At 38.4% G+C, this 22,397-nt stretch overlaps 2 protein-coding genes across 4 annotated transcripts; both read left to right on the top strand.

Annotated features, from left to right (window-relative positions):
• The first annotated feature begins 1,269 nt into the window (after positions 1 to 1,269).
• LOC125231861 (histone-lysine N-methyltransferase, H3 lysine-79 specific-like) lies at positions 1,270 to 15,687 on the top strand. Of its 3 annotated transcripts, none has more exons than XM_048137442.1 (5): positions 1,270 to 1,641; positions 12,303 to 12,678; positions 12,945 to 13,098; positions 13,386 to 13,540; positions 13,645 to 15,687. In XM_048137442.1, the coding sequence occupies exons 1-5, from the start codon at positions 1,572 to 1,574 to the stop codon at positions 15,233 to 15,235; spliced, it is 2,346 nt and encodes a 781-aa protein (XP_047993399.1). In that variant the 5' UTR covers positions 1,270 to 1,571; the 3' UTR covers positions 15,236 to 15,687. The 3 variants fall into 3 exon arrangements, with proteins under 3 accessions (XP_047993399.1, XP_047993401.1, XP_047993400.1); XM_048137444.1 differs by lacking the exon at positions 1,270 to 1,641 and adding an exon at positions 1,648 to 1,727; XM_048137443.1 differs by lacking the exon at positions 1,270 to 1,641 and adding an exon at positions 1,663 to 1,850.
• On the top strand, positions 15,449 to 20,026 carry LOC125232018. Its single transcript, XM_048137627.1, has 4 exons — positions 15,449 to 15,589; positions 15,671 to 15,921; positions 16,528 to 16,682; positions 17,920 to 20,026. The coding sequence occupies exons 1-4, from the start codon at positions 15,449 to 15,451 to the stop codon at positions 18,129 to 18,131; spliced, it is 759 nt and encodes a 252-aa protein (XP_047993584.1). The 3' UTR covers positions 18,132 to 20,026.
• The last annotated feature ends 2,371 nt before the right edge of the window (positions 20,027 to 22,397 follow it).

Below are 22,397 nucleotides of genomic sequence, written 5' to 3'. Positions count from 1 at the left end.
TAATATTATTACGCTCTAGGATGGAAAGTATTGTGTTATCCATTCCCTTTTCGTTTTTGACGTTATAAATAACTCATGCACTCATATGATTTATTTTATTGATGCGTCTGGCTGCTTTCATTCTACGTCATTCTTGTTTGTCTTGAATACTAATAAGCATGTTCTCGAAGTACCTACCCACTCGACATTTACATTAATCATACCATCAAGGACGGTATATACCGGGACTGACAAAGCCCATACAAAAAGCGTATAGCTTGAAAGGTATGGGCCTTTTAGGGATAAAACTAGATGGCGCTGTTTCGCAGCCTAGCAAAAATCATATTTTCCTCAAATATTTTTACGTGTTGTTATTTTTTATTAAAACAAATGACATATTTCTTTATTTTAATATCATTATATCACGTCAATAGGTACACATTTTGAAAAAAAAAAAAAAATTTATAGGCATCATCAGTGTACTTATGATAGTATTTAATAGATGGCGCTAAAAAATTGAGGTACAATTTTTAGTATGAAGATTGTCAACCCTATATAAATCATCCTTGATCTTACTTTCCATTGAGCGTCCTCTGAGATATTGGTAACTATAATTACACTATATATTCGTAACGTAACGGCTTCGTAACGCTTACGAGTAAAATTGTTAAGATATTTAAATGAAACCAGCAATGGCCGACATACGTGCCAGGTAATTAATCTGACCCATAACAATTTTCGCGTCGTTTCTTGCCCTAAATGCAAATAGGAAGAAAATAGCCTCAAGTCCTGTCGAGCACGTGAAACATGACGTCGCCATGGCTACAGGCATTTTCAGAACATTAACGGGCAGTCGACGTAGAGTCACAGAATATATAATAGTACATGTACAGAAGGCTCACTCCTTTGATGTTCACAAAACGCCGCCATTCTAAATTCTTACCTACATTAACAAACGGACCGCACGCGTGCAGACGACATTGAATTCTATTGCGCCGCGCGAAGGTCGTCGCCACTGAATGGGCCGCGAACTCGCGGCCGCCGGCATGTGCTTGTAGCGCGGCGAAAGGATCGCGGAGTGAGCCGCCCCTGGTAGAGTGAACCAGTATATGGCAGCGCTGCAGTCCGTAACAACTATGGTATGGGATGGGGAGTCTAGCTTATACTGGTTCGATCCGTGCGACGCTCGTGAGCGGTCTGTGTGGGGCAACCAGGCCAGTATCGACCGACGGCTTTACGAGGCTTTCCTCTGAAACACTCGCATTCGCGTGACGGCCGCTGAAACGGTAACTGAAAGATCAAGATAAGTCCCGTCGCGCGTTCGCGTCCTTTTTATAAGCATGTGGTGTGGTGTAGTTATGGAGCGAAAACCAGCTACATTGTGATTTTATGTGACGAGGGGTCTGGTATCTGCGAGGATTATGTATGTGAATCGAACCGCGACCGCCGGACCGCCGTCCGCGCCGGAGCGCGCGCGCGTCCATTTTTAAACACCGTTTCGAAGCACTCATTAGGCGGTGCACCGTAAACTACGGCCAAAAGAAACGCAACGTGTGCAATACGGGATTAGAAAGTGTAATGTATAGTGTGCGATGCTGTCGGTGCAGGCAAGCAAGCCGACGCTAGTGCAACAGAAGAAGCAGCAGTGGGCGAGGGAGAGAGGTTGGTGGCTAGTGTCCGTCTGTTTACAAGTTTGTAGTCGGCGCGGCCGTGCGCTGCTGCACGGAACATTTTGCAACAAATTCACGGTTATGGTTATACGTTTTTTTTTTATTTCGCGTCTCGGTGTGATAAGTATTTTACTAGTACTACGAGTATCTCCTAGACACGCGAGCGGTAAATTTGAGTGGATCATAAAAGAGCAGCGGTCGGTATGTACCTTATCAATTTTGTAAACTAAATGAAGGTAGGTAATTAGCCACTCCACGATGGACATATTAAGAGCAAGTTGCTATAAAAAGCTTCGAAAATTTAATTAAGTAGGTACTATAACTTAACTGCTGAACTGACTCATACTGAGATAAAATGTCAATTTGAAGTTGTTTTTATTTTACTACACTGTATATATTATGTATCTATATTAGCCAGGAAAACAATTTAGCTAATTTATATCGAATGTCAAAAAAGATAGGTACTTATTTCGAATGTTTAGAGAAGCGGGTATTACTAACGTGTTTCTTTACCACTAAATTATATGCCTTTATTTATATTCATACTATACGAAATATGGAATCATTTTCCTCGCTGTATTATATCTGAAAATTACGTTACTTAAAATAATACTTATAATTCTACATTCACATCAGTTTTGGAAAACGCGACAACAAGAGTTTAGCCTCATCTAAGTAATTAATTATAATTAGGTAGACATGTTTATATGCGAAACGTCCTCATTAATTGCGAACCACAAAACACCTGTGTACACTGTACACACATTGTATTGAGCTCAATCAATATGTCCTCTAAACTTGCCGTAAGGCATATGTGCTCCAAATGCTAATCCGTATAATATAGAGAATCTAGCACACAACCCCAATTTAGGAATAGGGGACATCAAGTCTGACCGCACCTATATACCTACGAGTCTATCACCATTGCTTGAAAGTTTTGATTACGTGAGTCAAAACATTGATTATCTTTGCAAGATATGAACTAGGACTGAAAGGGTGTTAGGTACGCTATGCTCAGAACTATAGAATCTTTAGCTTCGTTCAGGATTCAATGTACGCCCTCGCCGTAAATACAATAGTTTCTCACTTGTGACACAATCCACTTAGTATAGTATTATTTTCCTGAATCTGAAATAATGGGGGAATCAAATTCACATTATATCCTACATTCTACTAGACTACAAATACTACAATATTAGTTATGTTTTGCCTTTTGTATAAAATGATACGTGCGATTATAATAGCTGCTTGTAGATGTACGAAACTAGGTTAGATAATCAAAATCATAGTAGGCACCTGACCTAGGTTGAGTTAAATTATGAATGTGCTCAAATTTAAACATCTGTATTTAACTGTGTCAATCCCATAGAAATAAAAGTTAAATGTTTGTGAATTAATGTGAAATAAAATAGGTTACTAGATTTAAAATTGGATGCAGGCCTAAGTAAGTATTACGATTTATACTGGAGTGGAATTTGTGTTCTGGGAGATTATTAATTGGACGTGCATTGTCCATTTGCATACATTGACATGCATCGCTTGCAATAAATCCAAGTGAAACCGAGAGTACATCACGTTTATTTAACTGCTGATCGTACAATTAGAAAACTAGTTAATTAGCCTTATAAAGATTTTGATAGACAGCCACTGTTTTAAATCGCATTCTCCGATTCTGTATGTAGAAATTCTGTCCCTGAAATTCTTTCACGAAAACCCCTTTTTGCAACAACTCCGGAGTCCGGATTTATTCTATCTACCATGCAAACATGCAGTAACCGTCAACTATGGAAATTAAGTACAAGGCCCCACTTATTATGTGTACAAAGAGACCCTAAAACAGACAATAAAGCACTACAATCGATTTCCTAACCGGCGGATATCAAAACACAATGTATTGGACAAACGTTTAAATGGCTGAATGTGACAATGCCATGGTCTGGTCTGGTCGATGGCGCCCGCACGCACCCTCGGTCATTCGTGGCTACGATTCAAGGGCATACCTATTAAAGGTAGGTTCGTTACATCAATTGAACAATGAAATTTCAGTCTTTCACCGCGGCCGTGGATCACATTAATACCGAAATAGAAGCTTTTAGAAAAGTTACGGCCTATTATAACATCGTTAGCGAAGTCACAATACATCAATATTGTGCCCATTTTCCAAATAATTGAAAAACCAAACGTAAAAAGAAGACGTCGGTATTAAGCTCCGATTTTTGAGATGGGTTTCTATTTACCGATGGCAGAAAAACACTGTCATTCATACCCTCGGTAATGAAATTTTAATTCGCGTTAATAGAACCGCAGCCTGTTCATTACCACGGTAATAGAAAATTTAGGTATGTTGGCTTCAATTAGTACTTTATTCATAGAAAAATTTATGACATATAATAAACTAAAATGATCCAAAAGAAAAACTCTTTAACACTAAGAGTTCAATAAATACTCTTCTTTGAAAAATAGAACTTGTAAAAAAAATTAAAGCGCGAAAAGGACCAGAAATAATTCTAAATTTCTGATGAATTTGTGGTCGTTAATGAGCTTTGATACCCTAATAAATACTCTTCCATAAAAAAAATATTTGTGGTCGTTAATGAGCTTTGATACCCTTAATTTTTCGGAATCTTTTGAAATCTTCCTTTTAGTACCACGTTAATAGGCGCCATTACTGAACATTTTTACGCAACGGAAACATTGCGCGCTCGCGGCGATATCTTTGAACTCGTGGAGTGGAGGAATCGCCTAGCTCTCAACTCAACTTTCCACTCACAAAAGTGTGATAGGGCTAGGGCCTGAAAGGTAGTACAAAAGACATAAACGCGCTAATATTTAATAAAAACGACTTCATACAAGGGACTGCGGTGTCTGATGATTCACATTGGCACTGTTGACTACAGCGTACTAAATAAGTACCTACGTAACTTTTAATTCAACCATTACAGTGGACGAGTAGAAAAAAAATGCTGTCCAAGCACCGAATGATGATACAATCGCTATGTCCAAGCAACTCAAAAAACTGGAGCCATTCATTCATCTGGTTTGTCCTGTCAAAGCCGGTACCTAGTGCTTTGCGGGTAGCGGAATCATACTGTCTTATTTTAATATATTATTTCTGCATACTCGTATTAGCAAGGTGCTTGCCCAATGTAAATAGGTACCTACACATACTTAATTATCATTATTTACATTCTTATCTACCTCTATAACCGTAAAAAAATCATCCACTTAAGCCCAATCTTTTGGTAATAACTTACCCACTCATTAAATAATGCAGTTTCGTAACAGTGTTTAGATGTTATCTAATGACATTGATGTATCCGTCCGCGTAGCCAAAGTTGCACAAAACGAAGGATGATTACCATTTCCGGGCAACAATTAAATTAATTAAATTATAGTAACGTTAAATAATAAAAGCAAAACAGCACTGCCGTTTTCCTATCTCTTAAAGCCTAAAGGTACCAATTTGTACGACCTCAGGATCCATTACAAACTATGAATAATCGGAGTCCAAAATTATTATGGTTTGTCTAAATACAGAGTCTAGATACGTACAGAAAGTGACATGAGGAATCTCTTTTACCGTGTGCGCGAGAGCGTAACCGCCAAACAAAATATACGAAATATTTATTGCAGGCCAGTAGATACACCGTTTTTCATTTGTTTTCCGTTATTTAGATGTTCTTATAATTATGTTAAGGTGGACTCATTCAGCCATTGATGAACAGACTCGCTGCACCGTGGCGAGGTAGCCAAGCGGTTCGCCTTCACTTCAATGCCTGATTTTTTAAATGATTATGATTAATTCATTTTTTTTATGAACTATCTATCTAGGTTATCTACAAAAGGATATAACATTAGAGAGCGCAGTTACGTTAGATATTAGTTGCTGTTGCCGCACGTCGCAAGCAAAGTTTAAGTGCGTTTTTTTTTTTTCAATATCCCATTAATTTAAGTTTCAACAGCAGTTTCACATGGCTGAAGCCAACGACGTTAACTCTTGTTAATCCCTCACGACGCTCTGGATATTAGAATCGCTATGCTCAACGTATTTAGGTACCCATATCATTTAAAACAAATTAAATAAATGATCTCATGCCGCACACACATGCAATAGGTACACGCAGTTATTTTCACGCATTTCAATTTTTTTTAACGCTCACCTTCACATACTTGCAAAGAAACTTGATTTAAATAACTCCAGATTTGTTACGATTACGGTAGGCACATTGCGTTAATAGAACCGCAGCCTGTTCATTACCACGGTAATAGAAAATTTAGGTATGTTGGCTTCAATAATTATTTTATGACATATAATAAACTAAAATGATCCAAAAACTCTTTAAAACTAAGAGTTCAATAAATACTCTTCCATAAAAAAAATATTTGTGGTCGTTAATGAGCTTTGATACCCTTAATTTTTCGGAATCTTTTGAAATCTTCCTTAAGTACCACGTTAATAGGCGCCATTACTGAACATTTTTACGCAGCGGAAACATTGCGCGCTCGCGGCGATATCTTTGAACTCGTGGAGAGGAGGAATCGCCTAGCTCTCAACTCAACTTTCCACTCACAAGTGTGATAGGGCCTGAAAGGTAGTACAAAAGACATAAACGCGCTAATATTTAATAAAAACGACTTCATACAAGGGACCGCGGTTTCTGATGATTCACATTGGCACTGTTGACTACAGCGTACTAAATAAGTACCTACGTAACTTTTAATTCAACCATTACAGTCGACGAGTAGAAAAAAAATGCTGTCCAAGCACCGAATGATGATACAATCGCTGTGTCCAAACAACTCAAAAAACTGGAGCCATTCATTCATCTGGTTTGTCCTGTCCAAGCCGGTACCTAGTGCTTTGCGGGTAAGCGGAATCATACTGTCTTCATCATTCTCTTGTCCTTTTCCCATTATTTGGGGTCGGCGCAGCAGATTTTCCTCCTCCATTCCTGACTCATACTGTCTTATTTTAATCAGGGTGTCCACTTTCTGGAAAGTCAGGGAAAGTCAGGGAAAAGTCAGGGAAGCTCATAGTGGTCATGGAAAGTCAGGGAAAGTCAGGGAAATGATTTGGAGGTCAGGGAAAAATTTGGCACCAAGAAAAAAAATCTAAAAGTATTGAAAAAAAATATATGATTTCTTGGGTTGGCCACGTCCATGACACCAAAGATGGATTCCCGGTAGTAATTTTAAGGCAACTTAGAATTGTCTCTTTAGACTTTTTACGACAAATAAATATAGTCCATCCCAGTGATTGCTAATGAGGGATATCTTCATGCTTGACCTTAATTTATCAGGCCCAAAATCCAGATTTTTTTACATTGCGTGCCCCACCCACATATTCCAAAATGGCGAGGGGGTCGGGTATGAATTCAGATATTGTGATTCAAATTAACTGGAAAGGTGCTTTTGCTAGGGCGACGTGAAAACGACAAAGACAAAGTTATGTCGCTGTCCAAATCGTATCTAATCTATCCGATCCGACAATCCAAAGCGGAGTTCCTTAAAAAGCCAATGGCCCAAAACGTCACATAGGTGCGCAATTTTGTATTAGTCAAAGGAGCATAGGAGGATAATAAGCGTGATGATTAGAGAACTTTAAAGCACTTGGAAACCTAAAGGCATGTAGTGGCAAAACACCTAAATGGGCATCCCGACGCTGACAACAGAGAAAAAAATTCGCGCTCGCTATGCTCGCGTTTACTATTTCTACACAGGTTATATATTTTTGTTACTTAGTCAGTACTTCGCACTCACTATACGCTCGAAATCTCGTTTTCATTTCAAGCCTGCTTTCCTGACTCTGCTCTGATAGGCTAGGTACCCCATTTTGTTTGCTATGTTATGTACATAATAACTACTATCAGCCCCAGGGCCGTATAAAAGGGGAAAAATTTTCGCGCTCGCTGCGCTCGCGACTTTTTCCTGCTTAGGCTATCCAAGGGCGCCGAAACTCAAACTCGCTTTACCCTGATATCCCTCATTGAGAGTGCACGGGCCGGCACTGGTATAGCCAAAAGTAAATGGCGATAACTACCAACCAACTACATTTTATTTCGTTAATGTTAGTCTTATAAGACCAAAAATTAAAGTTTAATAGTTAACATAAGCTGCCAGAGCTCAACGAGGGTGCGGTGTGCTGATGACGGGAGGACTTACGGAACTAACTTGTTCCGTCTATTGTCCTTTGAGTCGTCGGCAACCCGAACCCTCCTTAGAACTTGTACACTCCTTTTTACTGTGTACTTAACACAGCTAACGCGCATGTGACACTGTTTGAGTTGCATGCGTCCATAGGTTACGGTGACCGCTTTACATCAGGCGGGCCGTATGCTTGTTTGCCACCGACGTACTATTAAAAAAAAATAAAGGAAAATAAACCCTAGGTATAAAAGTATGAACTGCCTTGCAAATTTTAATATTTCGTACTTTAGAAAACAAACATATTCCAGAAAAAAATTGGCTGTGACAGACGGACAGACAGATGCACGAGTGATCCTATAAGGGTTCCGTTTTTCCTTTTTGAGGAACGGAACTGTAAAAAAAATGCTTTTTTTCGGTTTTTTTTAAGACAAAAAAAAACTGTTTTTTTTTGCACCCTAAGCAAAAGTGGTTTTTCCTTTTTGAGGAAAGGAACTGTAAAAAAGTGCTTTTTTTCGGGTTTTTTTTAAGACAGAAAAAAAACTGTTTTTTTGCAACCCTAAGCAAATGTCATCGTAGAATGAAAATGGTCAGGGAAATTTTCTGAAATGGTCATGGAAAGTCAGGGAAAAGTCAGGGAATTTTTTTTGGGTTTAGTAGTGGACACCCTGTTAATATATTATTTCTGCATACTCGTATTAGCAAGGTGCTTGCCCACTTTCTTTCTTAACCACTACTTCAAGTATGTAAATAGGTAACCTACACATACTTAATTATCATTATTTACATTCTTATCTACCTCTATAACCGTAAAAAAATCATCCACTTAAGCCCAATCTTTTTGTAATAAGTTACCCACTCATTAAATAATGCAGTTTCGTAACAGTATTTAGATGTTATCTAATGACATTGATGTATCCGTCCGCGTAGCAAAAGTTGCACAAAACGAAGGATGATTACCATTTCCGGGCAACAAAAAATTAATTAAATTATAGTAGCGTTAAATAATAAAAGCAAAACAGCACTACCGTTTTCCTATCTCTTAAAGCCTAAAGGTACCAATTTGTACGACCTCAGGATCCATTACAAACTATGAATAATCGGAGTCCAAACTTATTATGGTTTGTCTAAGGCGATACGTACAGAAAGTGACAGGAGGAATCTCTTTTACCGCGTGTGCGCGAGAGCGTAACCGCGAAACAAAATATACGAAATATATATTGCAGGCCAGTAGATACCGTTTTTCATTTGTTTTCCGTTATTTAGATGTTCTCATAATTATGTTAAGGTGGACTCGTTCAGCCATTGATGAACAAACTCGCTGCACCGTGGCGAGGTAGCCAAGCGGTTCGCCTTCACTTCAATGCCTGATTTTTTAAATGATTATGATTAATTCAATATTTTTTATGAACTATCTATCTAGGTTATCTACAAAAGGATATAAGATTAGAGAGCGCAGTTACGTTAGATATTAGTTGCTGTTACAGCACGTCGCAAGCAAAGTTTAAATGCGTTTTTTTTTTCAATAATTATCCCATTAATTTAAGTTTCAACAGCAGTTTCATATGGCTGAAGCCAATGACGTTAACTCTTGTTAATTCCTCACTACGTTCTGGATATTAGAATGGCTATGCTCAACGTATTTAGGTACTATCAGCTGCAAAAGTGCATGGAGAAATTATGAATGAATTCATTGATAAATTCGCCATGCACTTTTTTAAAATTTAAAACAAATAAAAATAAATGATCTCATGCCGCACACACATGCAATAGGTACACGCAGTTATTTTCACGCATTTCAATTTTTTTTAACGCTCACCTTCACATACTTGCAAAGAAACTTGATTTAAATAACTCCAGATTTGTTACGATTACGGTAGGCACATTGAAAAAACTTGGTTCATTGTTTTAATAATTGCCCAATGGCAAATACCTATCTCACGCACTACCTATAAAAATACAGCTAGATTATTACAGAAAAGAATATCCTTCGAAGCATCGTTATTTCGGAATTCGGTAACGAATATGATACTCGACATACGCACAGATACCTACTGTGCCAATGACCTCCGTTACCCATGCTACTCAAAGGTGTGTTAGGTAGTTATAAATAGTTATTGTTATACAAGGGTGCAAAGTTGTATTTTAACGCCGAGTGTGGAATTTTTTTCAACACACGATAAGTAAAATACATTTGCACCCGTGTGTAAACATAAAACTTTTCCCCTCACGACGCATAGCGAGGAAAGTACAATGTGTAGTACCTACACGTAAATCCTAGTAGATAATATATTATATGGTAGTTACGTTAGTAATTTCGTCGAGTGGCGAGACTTTGCATGCCTAAAAAGAATAAAAAGGGTCCCTCTCCTCCATATTTTTTTTTGCATGCAGAATCACAAATATCACTATTTATCTAAATTACTAATGCAGAGTATAAACTAGGCCTATGAGCTGCAATATTAAGTACGTTTCATGTTTCCATTGACCAATTCCACTATGGGTCCCTGTTCGCTCACGCATGGACTTTATTATTTGCGTGCCTCGGTAACTTAAATTGCACATTTTAGTTGGTCGTTATCGTGACGAAAAACATGTTAGCGAAACAATATGAGTCATTATACTTGATGTGTAACCAACACTAGAATTAACGGGGCTAAATTATCAAGTGAAATTTTAACGCTCAATAAGAAAGAGCACTATTGTGTTCGATTAATGATTTCTTTATAAAAAACTTTACCTAAATATTTTTAACAAACGTATGAATACATTGGTTGCATGTTGCAGCAAAGCATATACTACCTACATAGGTGGCCTACAGGCCTACATATAATGCATGCACAGGCTCTAAAAACCGAGGAATAATAAAATTATCCAACTTTGTTGACAAAAGTACATCACGACTTTGCTTGCTTTTGCACTTTCTATGTATTTACAAAAGCAATTGTTCAGGTAGGCACTTAATAAAATAACTATTAAGGTGACGAACCCAATCATGGACAGTTTAAGAAAAAAATTCGCCTGTTTTTGATATTTCACTGATAAATGTAAAAATTCTACCGTCAAGCGTGTTAAATCTTGAATGTCCTATCCTTCTTCTACATTTCAAGCGTATTGCAGAATAGATACTCCTATTAGTTTCTTCATAGTTAACAAATTAAAACTAGGTGTTTTTTCTCCAATTATGGACGGCAGTTCTCCAGTAATGGATCCCCCATTATGGACAGTGAAATAAGTTTAAAATTTTACTTTTAAAGCCAACTGATACTCAATGAGTCAATTTTATACACCATAAATACAATTAGTTTGAGTTATTAACCATAGGATTGTTTCTTGTAAATTTTGGTTTTGTAAATTGTTCCTTGTCCACTATAGGAGGTAGGCAGTTTTTCGGTTCCAGTAATGGACACTCGCAAAATAACGCCATTTCTTTATATCTTTGGAGCAACAAACTAGTATGTTTTATACCTTATCTCATGCTTAATGCAGTAAGTAAAACGCATTCAAGTTTACACCGAGTATTATTTTTTTATTATTTTATACATGAACTCAACTCTCTTAGCAACATTACTAAGAATTCGTCTTCATATTTTATTCAGTAAACTGGTGAATTTTATCTTGTCGCCAAATCCTTCAGAAATAACCGAATTAATTGAAACTTCAAAATGAAACAGCTCTACAACTCTAGTTTATGGTACATAGCCGTCAGTTTTTAGAAACTAATTTTAGATACTTATTTTTAAGGATTTGTGTTTTTTTGTCCATAATGGCATCTTCGTCCATTATGGGGTATTTTACCTAGGGTAATTATTTATTACGAAGGGCATTGTACAAACAAAACAATAGTTTGTATATGAAAGTCATATAATTATTTTTAATAGCACGTAAGATACACGAAGCCAACAACAGCAGCTGATTTAAGAGCAAGATACCATATTACGTTCCATTTGCTTTTCCGTGGAAAATGATTTCCGCAAAGGGTTAAGTAGGTATACCTCTAGAGGTAGGTAGGTATTTTCTTTGGAGATACATTTCAAATGATTATATCTTAGTGGCTATCGAAAAGCTAAAACAAATTAATTTAGGGTTACGTACTGCACCTTTAAATAATGTAGCACAGCATAAGAACCGTGCCATACGAATGCAGAAAATTATCCCCTTCAGCCGATCGATGCCACCGGATTATCCTACTGAATAACTCATGCCCGTACCGTGCCGTACTAGGCTTGCAGACATACAAGTAGGATATATGCCGGCGCGGCGGGGCAAAAAACGTACACTCACTGAAAATTGATAACCTTCGTTCAAAGGAGTATCGACTAAACTTAAAAAACCCTTTGTGAATAGGGGGAACTTTCAATAGAATTTTTACGAGTAATAGCGTGAATTCAAACTTTAAATAGTTACTTTCCGTTTGGCTGTGGACATGGAAGGTTTCTATTCGTATGTTACTTCGCATAATATAAATGTTAATTTAATGTTTAATTAACCAATTTTTTTCTTCAACAGAGGAAATGTCTCATCTGTACCTGCCATGGGGTTCAGGCGAACGCTACACCAACCGCGTACAAGCGCGCAACCAGTTCGCAAGCACTTTGGAACTACATAAACAACCTTACGAATACGAAGAGGTCAGCCACCAGAGGAGTCCCAGCTTGCCGCCGATCCATCACATCGACGACAAATCTAAGGACGAGAAGAAGACTAAGGAAGTGTTGAACAGGAACATCCCGAGCGCGAAGAGATTCGCGTTCTACGATGAGGACGGAGAAGGGGACACCTCGGGCTACGGCAGCGAGACCGTCAACCACCGGGGGCAGGGCAGGGTGCACGACGGCGCCCGCAACCCTGTCATGGCATGGCAGCACGATACTAAGGAGGACAGGTATGTTTAGCTTCAGAATTATTAAACATTTGTAAGCGGTTTTGACATAGGTATGTACATCGCAATTCGCAATACAACACTTCTTTCGAAATGAGTAGAGTAAAAGTTAAGTCAATAAATCACGCTTTCTGAATTACATTAATTAACTTTCAGTAACATGCGACAGGCACTTATCACATTTTATTAGCCTGTAAAAATAAAGTAGTAGAAACACAGTTATTTAAATATCAACTGAGTTGCCTGACCGAAGTGTATATTGGGAACAGGAACCGACCTAACAGCGGTGGCAGGTCGGAGGGCCAGTGGTCGGGGCGCAGCCCGCGCTCCACGACGGAGGAGGGCCGCCCGCGGTGGGGAGACCGCGGAGTTGCCACCGGCCGCCTTTGGGAGCCCACGGCACCCCATGAGCGGCTACCACAGGTAAACAAACAACTAAACAATTCATAGAATCTATCACATTACCACTCATGACTGTCCAGTTCTTTGTAAATCTGTCAACAGCGCGATCAATAAAAAGTTAATGCGAACCCATCCAGCGTTTAGGTACACCAGACAAGGTGAATCCCAAGATTCTCATGCACACTTCGGTTGGTTTGATTCATCGGGGTCTTTTGTCAAAGATTTACGTAGTAATTCTTCTTCAATGAAAATTCATCAAGGATCTAAATTCCGCTATCCTCTCCTAAAGTACTCTGTTGGTCATACAGATGCAGAATCAAAAGAAAGGCACCCCTTCGTGGGTGGAGCGGGGTCTGAACATGATAGACAACACGGCAGAGGTGCTAGTCATTGACCAGAGGAGCTCTACCAACTCTGGCTTCGACTGCGACAGATCGTCCTGTAATGGGAGTGACGAAGGGAGGTACGTAGAACCTGCTAGATTAATGAATTATAATATAAGAACTGTAGTTTGACATTTTACTTTACAGTATAAAAGAACTTATAGGCACACCCTTTATTTTCCAGAACGTTTCTAAGAGGTCAAAACGTTCCGTTAGAACCAGAAATAAAAGCTCAGCGTGAGAACAAACGCATTAAAGCTCTAGAGCTGCAGTCAGCTATACTAAGTCAGTTAGAGGATCGAGAGAAAAGACGTCAAGAGGAAAGGGAAATGAAGTTGAGAGAAGAAAGACTGGAAGAGATCCGCTTGCAAAGGCAACAAGAGCAAGACAAGCTGAGAGTTGAGGAAGAAAGAAGAAGGCACGAAGAAAAACAACTTCTAGAGCAAAGAAAATTAGAGGCACTTAAAAAAGCACTCGAAGACGCAGAAAGGGCGGCTAAACTAGAAAAAGAAAAGAGATTTAGCTCTCACAAGCAAACAATGAACCAAAGCTTTCCTTTAGAAACCAGATCAAAGCGTGATACTTTAGAAACGAAACCAAAGATAGAAGACAATCTAGTAGAAACAATACAAATCAGCGAAACCATAAGTCCTACAAAAACGGACAGGACGTATGATGTGCACTCTGCTAAGAGTCAAAAGCCTGATAGTAATTCAAATCAAACCACAGAATTCAACTCGCCACGATCTACTGGCCCTGGAAATTTGAATCTCTACATTCATAGTGTTCCACCATTGGCGCTGACAGATAACAGATTCAATATTGTACCCATCGGTATAAACGGAAATGGTGAAATTGTTAATGGACAATCGAACGCTATTCAACTTGCAGTTCTGGTGCCACAAAACCTCAACAACAACTACTTTAACGTTTCAATGAATACAGTCAGTAATAGTGAATCATTAGAAACAGGCAAAGTATTAACGCCAAATAAATATCGTGGGCCTCGAACTAAGGATGTCGCTACGCAGACAGATTTAAAAATGTACAAATCTACAACAGATAGAAAAACTGACACTGAAGAAGTGGAAAGAAACGTAGACAAAGATTATCCCAATATTGATGAAAACGCGCCACAAGAACGGTCTCATAATTCTATGAAAAAAGATCGCAGGTCCGACGAGAGATACAAGAAAGATTTAGAAAATCGACCCAAATGGGGAGTTAACAGACCAGCGGCGCAATACAAAAAACAAAGTGAGAAAGATCCATTTTACAGTCAAAAGAGAAAAATGCGCCAAAAATATCGAAGTCAAGCACGACAGTATTTATCACACTCCAGCGACGACAGTCGCTCGCCGAGTCCGCCGCGCGATAAAGGCACCGAGCACAACACCAAGCCTCGGAACTCTCTCAGCCAGTCGTACTGGAGAAGCAAGAGGTCCAGTCTGGATCTCTCGAAGACCAACAATACTTCTGAACCTGACAGCAAGATACTGAGCGACTATCTCGGACACACCAACGACACAAACGACAAGAAATCACCAAAAATGTCACCGACTAAAAGGATAACACTGTCACAAAAGTTTATAAACGACAAATACGGTAATAGAAAAATGTGGTCAGATGATCAATCTGATAACAAAAATTCTAAGTGCAACTCGCTCGATGTTGAAAACAGAAAGAAGATAATAGATCAACTAAACACTGCCAAAAGAGACTACTTAGAAAGAAATGACGATCTGGAAATAATATCCATGAGACCAAAATACTAAAGAACAAAGACTTGTAGTGCTAGCGTAAACTATTATTAACCATAATTACTAGTCGTGAAAGTATGTAAGTCGTTGAAATTAGGTTACATAGCTTCTGTATTTACCTGATTGTTATCGACCCCGCGGTTTCTAGGATATACGCCAAAACAACGTTGGGTCGATAATATCAGTGCTGTTTGTACAGCCGTCGCCGTCTGGGTTAAAAATATAAGCATGTCGAAGTTGGATGATCTCTTCGATAAAAAGAAGGATGAAGCTTTGCTGCTGGATTTGTCCAAGACAGTTATTAATAATGCCGAAGAGTTTAGAGCCGTGTTGGACAAAGTGCCAGAATTTAAAACGCGGCCCGAAAAGGTATGTGAGATGCTTAAATCGTTGCTAGTAAGAAGCAAAGTTCGTCGTCTCCATTCCAATTGTTTTGTCTTGCGCACATAGGTGAAAACTGACGACATTAAAATAAAGGATAAGTCAGAGGATAAGAAAACTAAAACTTCTCGAAAGGAGGTGCGAGCGTACGAGAAGTTAGGGACGCGTGGTTACGAGGAGAAGCACTTCACGTTCATGGACCCGGTACCGGTGGAAATGCGAGGCCTGAAGTTCGAGGAGCTGTGCGCCGTGCCCATCGAGTGGCGGATGCTGACCTCTCTCCGGCCAAAGTCCAAATTGGACGAGGAGTATTTTAACAGGTCAGTCTACTATTTTCATTTAGACAAGCTGGTATTCAGCTTAGAACTGACGGTAATTCTTAAGATACTTTGCTGTCTAGTGCAGGTTACATAATATACAAATTAAGTTTTTGGACTAACCTATTTATTACGATTGCTCTAGTTACTTGTCTAATTACTTACATATAGTTATGTACTCGAAACACGTATAAGAAAGCGGACATAGTTCACGCATGCCTTCATTATTTTAATTACCTAAGTATTTCATTACTACTGGGAATGTATAAGTACATTTATTTTTAAAAATGTAGATTTATGACTTTCCGCTATTTCAAAATGGGCATGCGATTAAATTAAATTTAAAACATACCTTACGCCTGTTTAGCTATTTACAATTTTTTGATTTAGGCAATTTATAATAGCCAACCTAACTGATAGTGATAACCGATCACATCAGACATGTGGTGATCCACAATTATATTTATGCTCAGAATAAACTCAATAAACATTTTTCTGAGTAGGTGCCTACATACAGTCATACAATATAGGTAAGTACATCTAGGACAACCTAGTCTCACAAAGTCAATAAACGGCAAAATTCTTTAATCGATGTTTCTCCGTTTTCAGATTAATCGAACTAGGGAAGCTGCAGTTAAAAACTCAAGCAAGAGACAAGAGGGAATTCATCAAGAACCCCATGGTCCGGAAGAGTAAGAACCGGTCCGGCGTGACGGAGACGAGAATCGTGTCGTGCGCCGAGTGCGGCGAGGAATACTGCGACGGTAAGAACCTCAATAGACCTAATTGAAGTTACCTAGAGTGGGACCATCTTTTTCAGCGTTTAGAAGCACCATGAGCATGACACTGTCTCCAGCGTGTCGTCCACGAATGATTTTTAATTGTATTAAATCTAAAGGGTATGGGTGCAAACTCAAAAATTTGACGATTAAAGTTGACATTTTATTGCAAAATTCATGTGGCAAAATTCATTCATTCATTCAATAACACATTATTGCGTATCAGCATCCTGGAAAAATATCTATTCTACTATAGATATAACTTACACACAGTATAGTGTGTCTACCTACTCGTAAACAATTCATAATTTTGAGGAAGGAGCATATGGCTGAAATCGTCGTTACGAACAACGCAACGCATTCAATGCAATTGTACCACTACGGAAACAAACAATTAAAGCACGCGTAACAAAAATGCAATGCGACAAACTGCGCAACAAAAGTAAATTGATTTGAAATTGTCGTCGACCGTTTCATGAGTTTAAAACTTTAAACAATTATACTTTATTATATATTGTACCTATATATCAGGTATTAAATATCAATAAGTTCACATAAAAACTGCACAACACACTTCAACCATTCGGCCTCAATAAACATCGTCGTCTCATAACATCATATCCAATATCGATATCAAGTCCTATAGGCAAAATCTAGACTATCGCTGTTTTTCGATTGGAGGTCATTGACTCCGATAACACATCTATTAATGCAGCCGGTTACTGGACCGGAGTAACCGTAACAATCATAACATAATACCGACGATAATATTCCAATTATCATCTAATTTATGGAATCCGCACGATGTTTTGCGCGTATTACCTATACTACAGATACGGTATAGAGATGTTATTTTTATCATGGTGTAACAACAAAAAATGTTTGCTTGAAAATACATTAACGGTACCTACTATAACTGTACTTGTATAGATGCCAATTAAACATAAGCAATTCATACCATTATTAGTAACAAATTAAAATTTGTCTGTAAATGGGCCCATAACCTCTATTTTCCCGACAAATAAATAGTTAGGTATAATATATACTAATTCTACTATACTTAACTTCAACGCATTCTGATTTTGTCACTGTTTCAGTCCAATTTGTGCTGACGCAGTTGATCTCCATGATAGTTTTATACCTGCTTGGTACAAGAAATTGGTTAGAAACTCATAGGACTAATCGGGATAATTAAAAGTTAACTAAAACATTATGTTTGCAGGTAAAATGTGCGTGATAACGAACTACGACATGTTCGCTCGCATAAAGGTGGAGATAGAGAACAAGCCTCGGCCTGTGCCGCCGCCTACAGGCAAAAGGCGGCCCATCAAACGGCGCGCGCGCCCGAGGCGCAAGCCGCGCAGCAAGAGCGCGCAAGCGCCACCGAAGAACAACGCACGGAAGTCTGGGGCTAAAAGCGACTCTGAACTTTAAGCTACATAATACTTGCATTACCTTACTCTTATTCTATGTTCTTATACCTCTGCAGTCTGTGCAGCTGTCGACGTTACGCGAGAAGATCGCAAGCCGCGCAGCAAGAGCGCGCAAACGCCCCTGAAGAACAACACACGCATGTCTGGGGCCAAAAGCGATTCTGAACTACTTGCGTTACTTACCTACCATCCTATGTGACTGATAATGTCGCTATAGTGTAGAAGATAAGAGAAGAGGTCGCCCATCAAACGGCGCACGCGCCCGAGGCGTAAGCCGCGCAGCAAGAGCGCGCAAGTGCCACCGAAGAGCAACGCGCGGAAGTCTAGGGCCAAGAGCGATTCTGAACTTTCAGCTACGTAATAAATGCAATACCTTACTCTTATTCTATGTTCTTATATACCTCTGCAGTCTGTGCAGCTGTCGACGCTATGCGAGGAAAGCAAGAGGCGGCCCAACAAACGTCGTACGCGCCCGAGACATAAGCCATTCTGAACTACCTACTTACGGGCGTTGTCCTGTTCTGTTAGCGGTGCTTCCTTGAGAGCTGTAGAAGCTCTAAAAGAACAGCAAAAGGTGGCTCATCCTTCGACCATCATCATAAAACTGCGCAACAAAAACGCGCACTGGCGTTTTCGGACTCTGATGCTTGCATCTCTGTCAGCTGTAAGCTAATAAGAGAAGAGCAATTGGCTGCTAACCAAGCGGCGGCGGGTGCAGTCGAGCAACTGTTAGAAAAAGCGGTGGAAGTGGAACCGAAGCTCAGGAATCTGGGGCATATCTCATAAGTGCGTCCCTAGTGTCAACTATCAATTGTAGGTGAGTAGATGTACTTTTTGAAGTAACGGCCCAGCCACGACATTGGTCCAATCTAACGGCGCGTGGAATGGAATGGAATGTTATTTTGTGAATAAATGCATTTTTGTATTTTTAATCCATAGGTCTCTAAGTAAATACAATAATATAGGTTAGATTTCGTTACAAAATGGTCTCAAGTGAGTCTCAGTTCAGCTAGAATTTTGCCAAAGAAACCATCAACAAATGCAAATAGTGAGGAGTGTGAGGGCAAGTACTGCTTTAGGCCGGTAGGCCACTATCATACAAATATGATCATAGGCACCATGCCGTCCTTTTTCTTCACGTTGGAGTAAAAGGGAGGCATACAGACCTATGATCATATATATGATAGTGTACTTTCGGCCTTAAAGTACTTATTAGCATAAGTATATACACAATGTAATAATTAATAAAATTGTTGACGAACCCAAACCAACTGCATTTTATGTATCCATGGGTGTTTTGTAATGTATGATATTATAATACAAACTTAAATGACATGTATACTTAAGAGTCATACTAAGCTAAGACGGCAGCGATATTGACAGTCGCGCCAGTGGATTATGTTATTTTAAACGTCAAACTTGTATGAAATGATGACGCTTGCATCGACGACGAGTTAACAAAATCGCTGCCAAATTAGCTTTGCCAACAATTATGATTTGTTCTAGCATTTGTCCATTAGATATAATCAACGCTTAAGTCTCACCAGCAGCATTAGATATAACAAAATATAGGAATCTCGTTTTTTGCAATTTTGTACTTATACAAAAATAAAATAAATGAATACTGTTTGCTTTTTTTCTTATCTTTGTAAGAGTTCTTATCCTAAACAAAGTAACAGCGCCTGAGCTCTGCAGTTATGGACAAGCACTAATTAACTAGCGCAGAAGCTGTAGATAAGCTGAAATTACTGATCGGTCATTTTTTCCCTGGCTTTATACTTCCAAGGAGCACTCTATGAAAAGCCAAGAAAAAAATGCGGCTTCTATTTTACCTGATTGACTTATTTAAAAAATGTTTTAGTTGAAGGGAAAATGGTAAAATTTACACCTCTTTCAGGACGAACCTGTGACTTAAAAGAAACCGATCGCTGATGAAAACTTAGATTATTTTTCACTGCAAAATCATTTTATTAACCCTTCGTCTGTGTTTGATAAGGATCCTAACATAATGACGTGGATATTATGTCAAAGTTCATTATTTTATGTTGACAGAAACAGACGACGGATTAAATCTAAAAAAAAACCTTACAGGCTTAATTATGAGGCTTGTCAAATAACACAATTGTATCAATATCACTCTTTATTGATTTTAAAAAAATATTTATATTACACATTCATTCAATTTTAGAGCCTATAAAACAAATAACATTCTCAAGATACGTCGTCCTTATGCGTCGGCGTCCCGGGTCGACGCCAGCTACGCTACATATATCAAGCCAAAAATATCTTTACATCTAATGTAGATACCTATTATTGATAAACGATTACATCATGTTTAGAGAGTACCTTGATGATAATCCCTTATATGTAGGCCCTAAGTACGCAATTTTTATTAATAAAGGGTAAAAATAATGGGGCTCTAACTCAAAAATATATTTATCTCGTAGAATGTACTTGACTAATGAGGAAAAAAAGAAATAGGGGTGCGATAACAGAACAATCACTCATTTCTATTTTAGAATAGAAGTTTCCTAAAATAATAGTTATTTGTTTTACAAGGGGGCAAAGTTGTTGTTTAACCGCACGTGCCAATATTGATACCCGAGCAAGCGAAAGATTCCAATATTGAACCGCGAGCTTAGCGAGTGGTTCAAAAAGTGGAATCTTGAGCGTTGCGAGGGTTTCAAGGCACGAAGGTTAAACAAACTTTGCCACCGAGTGAAACACAAAATTTTTCACCACACCAACACTAACAAAATACTGACTATAAAACATCAAACTAAATGGGTCACTATCAAGTTTACCTTATCGCTAAACAACTATTTCGGCTAGATGTCAGAAAACTTAAATATACAGTCAGTATAAAGTCAATTCAGCTGGGATGACATGAAAGTAGAATACTCAATCAGCAAAAAGTACATTTAACTGGATGGCTAAGACTTAGAATGAATGAGTAGCCAAACGTCTGGAAATATACATAGTCCGTATGATTAGCATATCTAAAAAGCCAAAAGTGTAGTTAGTTAATTGACGTCAACACAGAACTATTCAGTAGCAAAACGTCCGGAAATATAATGTGTCATCGCCATGGTTTATAAATATGTAACAGAACAGTTCTTATTAACAGTGCGAGAAGGTTTGAATTCTCAAGACACTTAAGCATTTTAAAACCAGACGTTTTGCTAACGGGTCGTTTGGCGTTTATTCTATTTAGCAATAAAAACATTAAACAATCCAGATATTTTGCTCCTTGACTGTTTAGCGTTCATGTCTGTTTTGTAATACAGACATTCGAAGATAAAGATGTTTTGCAGTTAGATCATTTTAAATTGTTACGTTTTAAGATCCAGACGTTTTGCTAAAGACACATTTAGCATTCATGTCTACGTAGCCACAAAGACATAACACAATCCAGACGTGTCAGCTATATAGTCTTTTAGCGATAAGGTAAATTTGATAGTGACCCAACTAAATCAAATCTATCAATCTAATCAATTATTTATGATTCAAAATCATTATTTACACGTAAATTATACCAGCCAGCTCAAGACATCAAGTTAAAATGTGTATGAAATTACTTTGCACTCTTGTGGATAAAATGAAATTTTGCTATCTGTTTTCGAATAGCAAAGTAAGCCTTTACCGGTTGGTGTGGTGAAAAGTGATTTGTTAGATCGCTCGACTCCCCTGAGACAGATATCACAAGGCTGAACATATAAAGGAAGGAAAAATCACAAGGTCTAAGATCATTAATATAGGGGCTAGGTATATATTGAGTAGATAATATTTTCTCTTACATTACGACGGCATCAATAAAGAGGTACGCGATAAGGTTGCAACAGCAAACTCAATGTTTATACAACATTGCACAGCCGATACTTCGACAATTCCAAAATAAATTAACTAAATGTTACTCGTAATATTGCGTCTCTGAAATTATTATAAACATTCCTTTCCCTAACTAAATCAATGTGACGTTCTCAGGCAAAAGGTAACGAGCCGCTAGTATAAAGAAATCGTCCTTATTGCCACCCGACAGTATGTTACTCTCTGTCTGAGAACTTCACCAGTAGCAAGTACTAAATATTGATGCTCTCACTCTTATCCTATTATTATGTAACAAAGGTAATAAATTATTTGCGATTAGAGACATTTAGAATTTCGTAATGATGTCGACTATATCCTAAACCTGAATTATTCTTAAAACTAGGTATACAAAATAGGAATCTGCAATAAAACATTAAATGTTGAAGCCGTTTGCACACTA

The sequence above is a fragment of the Leguminivora glycinivorella genome, chromosome 12 (assembly GCF_023078275.1).
Source record: "Leguminivora glycinivorella isolate SPB_JAAS2020 chromosome 12, LegGlyc_1.1, whole genome shotgun sequence".
Lineage (NCBI taxonomy): Eukaryota > Metazoa > Arthropoda > Insecta > Lepidoptera > Tortricidae > Leguminivora > Leguminivora glycinivorella.
This window is presented reverse-complemented; position numbering and strand designations above follow the sequence as displayed.

Bases quoted from the DNA above. Each gene is read 5' to 3' on its own strand.
- LOC125231861 (XM_048137442.1), top strand. From the start codon at position 1,572: ATGCTGTCGGTGCAGGCAAGCAAGCCGACGCTAGTGCAACAGAAGAAG. The intron at 12,679-12,944 runs GTATGTTTAGCT...TATTGGGAACAG, and splicing joins CACGATACTAAGGAGGACAG to GAACCGACCTAACAGCGGTG. The intron at 13,541-13,644 runs GTACGTAGAACC...TTTATTTTCCAG, and splicing joins AATGGGAGTGACGAAGGGAG to AACGTTTCTAAGAGGTCAAA.
- LOC125232018 (XM_048137627.1), top strand. From the start codon at position 15,449: ATGTCGAAGTTGGATGATCTCTTCGATAAAAAGAAGGATGAAGCTTTG. The intron at 15,590-15,670 runs GTATGTGAGATG...TTGCGCACATAG, and splicing joins TTAAAACGCGGCCCGAAAAG to GTGAAAACTGACGACATTAA. The intron at 16,683-17,919 runs GTAAGAACCTCA...TTATGTTTGCAG, and splicing joins CGGCGAGGAATACTGCGACG to GTAAAATGTGCGTGATAACG.